The 7006-nt window shown below is 47.1% G+C and overlaps 3 protein-coding genes across 3 annotated transcripts; 2 read left to right on the forward strand and 1 right to left on the reverse strand.

Moving 5' to 3' along the window:
* Positions 1-796: 796 nt before the first annotated feature.
* On the forward strand, positions 797-3088 carry BKA55DRAFT_174895 (FAD binding domain of DNA photolyase-domain-containing protein). The gene is made up of 2 exons (XM_046185022.1): positions 797-1196; positions 1260-3088. The coding sequence occupies exons 1-2, from the start codon at positions 1027-1029 to the stop codon at positions 3001-3003; spliced, it is 1914 nt and encodes a 637-aa protein (XP_046055160.1). The 5' UTR covers positions 797-1026; the 3' UTR covers positions 3004-3088.
* An 85-nt stretch (positions 3089-3173) lies between these two features.
* BKA55DRAFT_534123 (uncharacterized protein) lies at positions 3174-4304 on the reverse strand (the record flags this gene model as incomplete). The annotated part of the gene is made up of 2 exons (XM_046189560.1): positions 3174-3841; positions 3890-4304. 2 exons carry the CDS (start codon positions 4302-4304, stop codon positions 3174-3176), a joined length of 1083 nt encoding a protein of 360 aa, XP_046055161.1.
* A 182-nt stretch (positions 4305-4486) lies between these two features.
* BKA55DRAFT_555267 (uncharacterized protein) lies at positions 4487-6014 on the forward strand. The gene is made up of 2 exons (XM_046191630.1): positions 4487-5071; positions 5127-6014. The coding sequence occupies exons 1-2, from the start codon at positions 4716-4718 to the stop codon at positions 5596-5598; spliced, it is 828 nt and encodes a 275-aa protein (XP_046055162.1). The 5' UTR covers positions 4487-4715; the 3' UTR covers positions 5599-6014.
* Positions 6015-7006: the final 992 nt, after the last annotated feature.

Consider the following 7006-nt stretch of genomic DNA (forward strand, 5'->3'; position numbering starts at 1 on the left):
GTATAAGTGAGATTTGGGGGACCAGGGATGAGACAGTTATGTCTCGGCTACTGTTGAAAACACCTTAACAGGAGCAACTGAATAACAGAACCAGAACAAGATTTCCCATGTGCTGAATTACGGCTGCCGCGGCGACTCACTGGAGAAGTGGATGGGCTCGTTCTTCAGCGAATGAATGCTCAACCATGATCTCAAAATGCATGTTCCACCTAGAATGGTCTTGAGACTCACCGAAGGCAAACTATTGGCGAGACTATTGGTAAACCAAACTCATACACTGGAGAGGTCATTGTAGGTCCGGCTGATGTCTCACTGTGTATGTCTCATGGTCTTATTTTTCCGATAATATCCATGTAGTCATGCTGTAGTATCACGAGAAGAGCCGCTCATCCAAGACTAAGTCTGACGGCGGAGTGGCCGACTTTGCATATGCTCGTTGTCTGATTCGGGACTGTTGTTCATCAATTCCACTCCTGCCTGCTTGACAAGATACAATCAATCAATTACCATCTCGATAGGCAATTAAGTTCAAAGCTTAATAGAAACGTTAGATTTGATATAGGTATTTCTTGGAAAGCGAAAAGGCTGAAGATCTCCTCCTAAGGAGCCGAACAATAACTACGTAGGTAATTAAAAGCCTCTTAAAATTATTGTGAAAATGCATAAGTTTATCTAAAAAATTACCTCAGTATCTTTTATTATTGATCTTATGTTTCTTACCTCCAAGATGCTGCAAGAGCATCATAATTACAAGACTCTATTTAGAAGGACTTGACAAAGCATTATGTAACTTGCGCTAGTAAACAAACTGAACGTACGGATAGACAAAGTTCCCGTCATATGTAGTCAACATACCCTTTCTCATTGTCCAAGACACTGGCTGACTAGCCATAAATCTGGTGGCTGGGTTCTGACGAGTGTTGACATCATGACTTTTCAACTAGGAAAATACATCTGAAAGTGATATGCCCGACTCCTCAATGATCTCGACTTCGTATTACGACAGTATTACATCAAAATTTGAAGATGGGAAAACCTCGTGTAATCTATTGGTTCCGAACAGATTTGCGACTTCACGATTCACCTGCTCTCAAAGCGGCTTTAGACCTTGACCCAGCAGTTCTTTGGCCCATCTTTACTTGGGATCCTCATTACGTCTACCGAGCGAGAGGAGGCCTTAATAGATGGCAGTTTCTGTAAGAAAAAGAAAAAGAAAAAAACGTTGCTCCTTGATGTGCAGTTATTCTGACGAAGAAAAGCCTGGATTGCCAGAATGACCTCTCCAGATCTATTACACAGGCGAACCCCAAGTCAAAACTCTTTGTTCTCAGAGAAGCGCCACAAACTCTATTTCCCAAGCTCTTCAAGGCATGGAAGGTCACTCACTTGGTCTTCGAAAAAGACACAGACAGTTATGGTCGCGAGAGAGATAGCGTTGTCGCCCAGGCGGCTAAAGATGCCGGTGTCGAAGTACTTGTCCGTTCGGGCAGGACGTTGTGGGATAGTGACCAGATAGTCGAGAAGCATGGCGGAAAGCCAACAATGTCCATCACGCAGCTTCAAACTGCAGGGAGTAAGCTTGGTGAGATCCGGAAACCTATTCCTGCTCCCAAGCATCTTCCGGATCCAGGAGACATGCCCGTCAACTTTGAGCAGGACGAACCGAATACCAAGCCAGATTTCAATGCAGGATTTCGAACAGAAGGAGATAAAGCATACACCAAGATAGCGGGGCCAAACGATGACTTTGCAATTGAAACAATGGAAGAACTGGGCTTCCCACCTGCGACCACACCCCATCGTGGAGGAGAAACGCGAGCGTTGAAAGAACTCGACAAGCTAATTGCAGACAAGAAATACACTGCAACTTTCCAGAAACCCAAAACCAATCCAGCTCAATTCGAGCCACAAGCTACCACTCTCCTATCGCCATTTTTGCACTTCGGGGCGCTTTCTGTGCGTTTGTTCTATTGGCGAATCCGGGAAATCATTGATTCCTATGGAAAGGGTGCTTCAACCCCTCCAGAAAGTCTTATTGGCCAACTGCTCTTCAGAGACATGTACTTCGCCGCTCAAGCTGCTTTGGGTTATGTCTTCTCGCAGACGGCAAACAATCCGTATTGTCGTTTCATCCCCTGGCACTTGCCTTCCAAGAGAAATTCGGAAACGGGACTCATCACCGGAGAGCATCACATTGACTCTGAGGAGGCAGAGATCTGGTTTAGAAGATGGAGAGTTGGAATGACCGGGTTCCCCTGGATAGATGCTTTGATGAGACAGCTAAAAGATGAAGGCTGGATACACCACCTGGGACGACATGCGGTTGCCTGCTTTTTGACAAGGGGCGGTTGCTATATCGACTGGGAGCGAGGTTGCGAGGTCTTCGAGGAATGGCTCCTAGACCATGAGCCAGCATGTAACGCTGGCAACTGGCAGTGGCTGTCTTGTACAGCCTTCTTTTCTCAGTACTTCCGTTGCTATAGCCCGATAGCCTTTGGTCAGAAGTGGGACAAAGAAGGAAATTTCATCCGTCGTTATGTGCCAGAGCTCAAGAACATGGACTCCAAGTACATCTACGAGCCGTGGAAAGCCCCTCTTTCGGATCAGAAAAAGGCAGGTGTCCGCATAACGGGCGACGGGTTGAACAGTATGGAGGAGGGAACATATCCAAAACCAATGTTTGACTTCGCAAAAAGACGTGACGTGTGCATCTCTGCTATGAAAACTGCATATCAGGTTGGTCTTCATGGGAATGATGGCCAGGCGCTTGATGGAACCTGGCGCAAACTCTTTCCGACTGGCCGTGGGGAGATTCAAGGCTATATTGAGAGTGATAATGGTGAGCACGCTGATTATGCAGACGATGGAGGGGATCGGGAGGATAACGAGGCAAAGGAGAAAGGAGAGGGAATAGATTCTATCGAAAATGGGGATGGAGCAATGGGTAAACGGAGCGGTAGACGGCACAGCAACGAGAATACCACAAAAAAGCAGAAGACGTGAGCATCGACGCTGTCTAGGTTATATCAAACAGAAGGGTTATTTATGGCAGTACCGTCAGTTCAATACTATACACTATAGAGGCACTTAAATTGTTAGTCGGATATAAACATAGTGTCACCTTGCAAGGCTGGGGGCACCTCCAAGTCTTATCATGGTCTACTTCCACATCATTAAAACTTTACACCGGGGTCTGCCAGTCTCGACCACTCCAAACCCCATAGATGGTAATTCTTCTTCAGCTCGGCATCTGTCTCCTTTGTTTCTCTCTCGAATTCCACCTCGGCAAGCTGTCGATACAAATCATGCCTGCCCTTGACTGCATCTGTGTACATATGTTGACGTGCCATCTCAGCATCACTTGCTCGAAGCAACTGGTCAAGCTCGGCGTCTGATTCTGAGTCTTCCAGCAACTCAAGTGTCTTCTTTGCCTCACCCACTTTCCCAAGCTTGACATAAGACTTTGCGAGACATGTCAGGCACTTCCGCTTCCATTCAAAGACGCCATCGTCAACGCTGAGGGCTTGCTTTAACAGGACCACGGCTTGGTCATACTTTCCATCTTGGAACATATATTCGCCATAGACTGTAAGGGCATTGCAGTTCTTCGCTTCAGCTACGAGCTTCATGAAGCGGTTCTCGACTTCCGCGAACGCAGTTGTTTTCCGCCATGATCCACCGGCGAGAAGCTGGCTCACAAGAGAGACGATGGCAGGGTTGTAGTTGAGTGCTGAAGCTGAAGCCCATATTGCCATCGAGAATGAACTATGGGCTTTCGTCCTCCTAAGCAACCACAATAAGCACGCCATCTCGTGTGCAACCTCTACTGGGATTTCGTTCTCTACACGTTGTTAGTGGGCCTATGAATGCTCTACCGACGGAAACTTACCCCAGAGGTTGACACGAGAAGGATGTGCTCCTTTTTTTATGGCATTTGAAAACTTCGATGCATACTCGTAATATTCTTCTGGTCTGAGAGTACCAACTTGATTCCCGGACGCTCGCATAGCCAGTTCGAAGTCCCTAGATGAGATTTGATTGAGGTCGAAGTCAGTCTGGAGGCTGGAGCTTGGCTGAGCATTAACAAATTTTGGTGCCCGGGGAGGTGGACGAAGAGGTTTCCTTGCGCCTTTGGGGGTAGCATATGAGCGAGTCTGATACCCATTGGAACTGGTTGCCCTCATGGTGCTCAGGGCAGCATGATGAGGACATGATTCTGCGACTGGCGCGAGTAGTAATGTAAGGCCACCACGCAACAATTGGGAAACATTACGAGGTTTTAGATGAAGTTTTGCAGTCGACATATTTTGAAAACTTAAAGGAGAGATAGTCTGGCTAACGAATCCTTCTCACCAGTAGTCGCATGTAGAAGTTGAGGTGAGAATCAGCCACGACTTGATATGTGGGGCGCCATATCAGCCAGTGTGCCAATCATATCTTGCGTTGGAGAATTGCCTGCCAAAAAAAACCATCTCAAGCTGAATTTTTCATACATCTTGAAGAGCTTAATCAACAACATTTCACAACCAGATCCAGCTCAGTGTGCTAGTCTCATACTTTGATTGAAAATCTTGAAGTCTCAGAATCCCCGTCTTATCTTGATTTCTGGCATTTTATTGTTCAGCGGCCGAAAAGCATCAGCATCCTGAGCCAGCTTTCTTAAGCCCATTCTTCCCATTCACCACAAGCTGTTCATCAGCTACAAATACTCGAAGATGGCACCTCAAACGCGCAAGAGAAACTACAACCAAAGTACAACAAAAGATACATCTGTTGACAAAACGACGTCAGAAGAAAAACGCAAGCTGCCTGTAAGAGCCAAGGACGGTGACTCCAGTGACGGTGCGAAGCCAACTTTAACGGAATCAAAGGGTACCAAGGTGGTTTTTGGAGATGATGACAATGATAACTCGGCGCCTGCTCCTATTGTGGTTTCAAAACCTGCTGTGCCGGTAGAGGAGGAAGACGAGGAAGACGACAGCGACGATGAAGCGCCCGAGGCCGTATCAACTTCCAAGGTGGCGTCTGATATCAAGAAATCCAACCAAGCAGCTCAGAAAGCAGCCCAGGAGTGAGTTTCGCCGGTCCTATCATTTCATGTTCTGAAATTCCTAACCTACGCTCAGGGAGGCTGCTGCACAGAAGCGCAAGCGTCGGGAACGCGATGATTTCTTCAAGCAGCAAGCTGAAGAACGCAAGAAATTGGAGGAGCAAGAGAAGGCTGAGGGAAATGAAGAAGTTTCCGTCAAAGAGGAGCCTGCTCAGTCGCTCATCCAACAAAGCAAAACAGAGAAAGCGGCCAACCTGTTACCCGCCGAGTTTTTGACAGATTCCAGTGAGGACGAGGCCGACGGGGTTGATGATCAACCAGAGGAGCGTCCAAGGAAACGTCGTGTTGCCACTGTGGAAAGAAGCCTTGCCCGTCAGGAAAGGGGACCTAAGGATGAGCGGGTAGGCTCAACTGTCTACCGCGTTGCCAACAAGACGGATGAGAGAATGACACCTAAGTTGAAGAAGCATGCAAAGAGCTCTAAAGATATTCTCTTGAAGAGAAACCGGAGTGTCACGAAGCAACGGTCTGGTTTCTTCGTCAGGTAGAAGAACAACCAAGTGTCAGTTCTTTGCCCATGTCAGTTCAATACCATAATATCATCTAAGAGCTGTTATGCTCAAAACACTACAAACATCTTGTTCAGACAGCAATTCGTTCAGATATCCTTGGTAGTAGTTACGACGCGTCCATCAACAAGATAAGCTATAGTTTAGAAACGTATAGTGATCTTTACCATGTCGTGGAGAGTTTTACGTTACAGTTATATACATACTTGAAGACCACTTTGCTCGGCGAAACAGATATCCGTACTATCACCAACAGTTATTGTCACAAAATCGAGCCCCATTCATCGTGTGATACCATTTGCCTTGAAAAGCCTAATGCCCTGGACCATGACCAGAGTATGTATGAGTCTCAAGACGCGACCTGCAAGCCGAAGCTAGGGCCGCATCAAACCCATATTATTCATTAAACTCTAACGTGTGCACACTTGAGCAGCTTGGCCGATAAGGTGCAGAGAGGCTATGCCACAATCTACGTCTGGACTACATAGATACGGCGTATTCTTTAGATCGACATAAGTTGGAAATGTCTGGGCATGCTTGTGCTCAGTTACCCACTGTTATTACTGCCCGATTTGCGTAAAGTATTTGGATCGGCAAGCGAGATTTTGGATATGCGAGGTACGCGACATCTGTAGCACTCGATACGACTGATACATTGGCATCGACATTGAACATAGCGTAGACCTTCAAAGTAGGTATAATAGAGAAGTTCTATAGCGCCCGCTGCGGTACCGTTTACACTAACTCAATACAGGCACGCTGACTGCATTGAGACACTGGCCATTCCGAACCAGATTGAGGTTATGTCGGGAGGCTGTCGAGGAACCAGCTTAGCATCTCGTCCTGTCATCCGAACCCAGTACCTGGCGAGTGGGCTGCATCTAAGACATGAAAAGAAACGATTCAATCAAGTCTCAGGCACTCCAAATGAGTTGACTCTCCGCACCAGAGTGGAGTAAAATGGAACATCTTCAGTGGAAACACCACGTCCGACCGAAACGCTCGAGGCACTTTGTTTAAAGGCCCTGGTCCATGTCTGCTCCTTCAGAATTGGGAGATATGCTCAAGTAGCGTCCCTGCCGGGGAAGAAGGGATGAAACGTTAAAGGTCAGAAATATGGTGACTGCAGGTGTTAAGTTTCGACAGCAACGATGGGAGCCACTGCGTAACAAGAGCGTAGTCGATACTACATGGAATGTGAATTAGCTGCTTTCAAGTTGCACGATATGGCATCATTTATGTTTGCTTCTTACCGGTCACCCATCACAGCTCCCGCAGGGCCTACGCCCGGTCACTCGCTTCCGAAGGCACCTTGGCGGTATGTACGGTACCGTGCAAGAAACACCTGATGGGTCCGAATCAATAGTTTCAATGTCCCTGCAGTCAA

The sequence above is a fragment of the Fusarium redolens genome, assembly GCF_020744475.1.
Source record: "Fusarium redolens strain MPI-CAGE-AT-0023 chromosome Unknown BKA55scaffold_2, whole genome shotgun sequence".
NCBI lineage: Eukaryota > Fungi > Ascomycota > Sordariomycetes > Hypocreales > Nectriaceae > Fusarium > Fusarium redolens.

Bases quoted from the DNA above. Each gene is read 5' to 3' on its own strand.
- BKA55DRAFT_174895 (XM_046185022.1), top strand. From the start codon at position 1,027: ATGGGAAAACCTCGTGTAATCTATTGGTTCCGAACAGATTTGCGACTT. The intron at 1,197-1,259 runs GTAAGAAAAAGA...GACGAAGAAAAG, and splicing joins CTTAATAGATGGCAGTTTCT to CCTGGATTGCCAGAATGACC.
- BKA55DRAFT_555267 (XM_046191630.1), top strand. From the start codon at position 4,716: ATGGCACCTCAAACGCGCAAGAGAAACTACAACCAAAGTACAACAAAA. The intron at 5,072-5,126 runs GTGAGTTTCGCC...ACCTACGCTCAG, and splicing joins GCTCAGAAAGCAGCCCAGGA to GGAGGCTGCTGCACAGAAGC.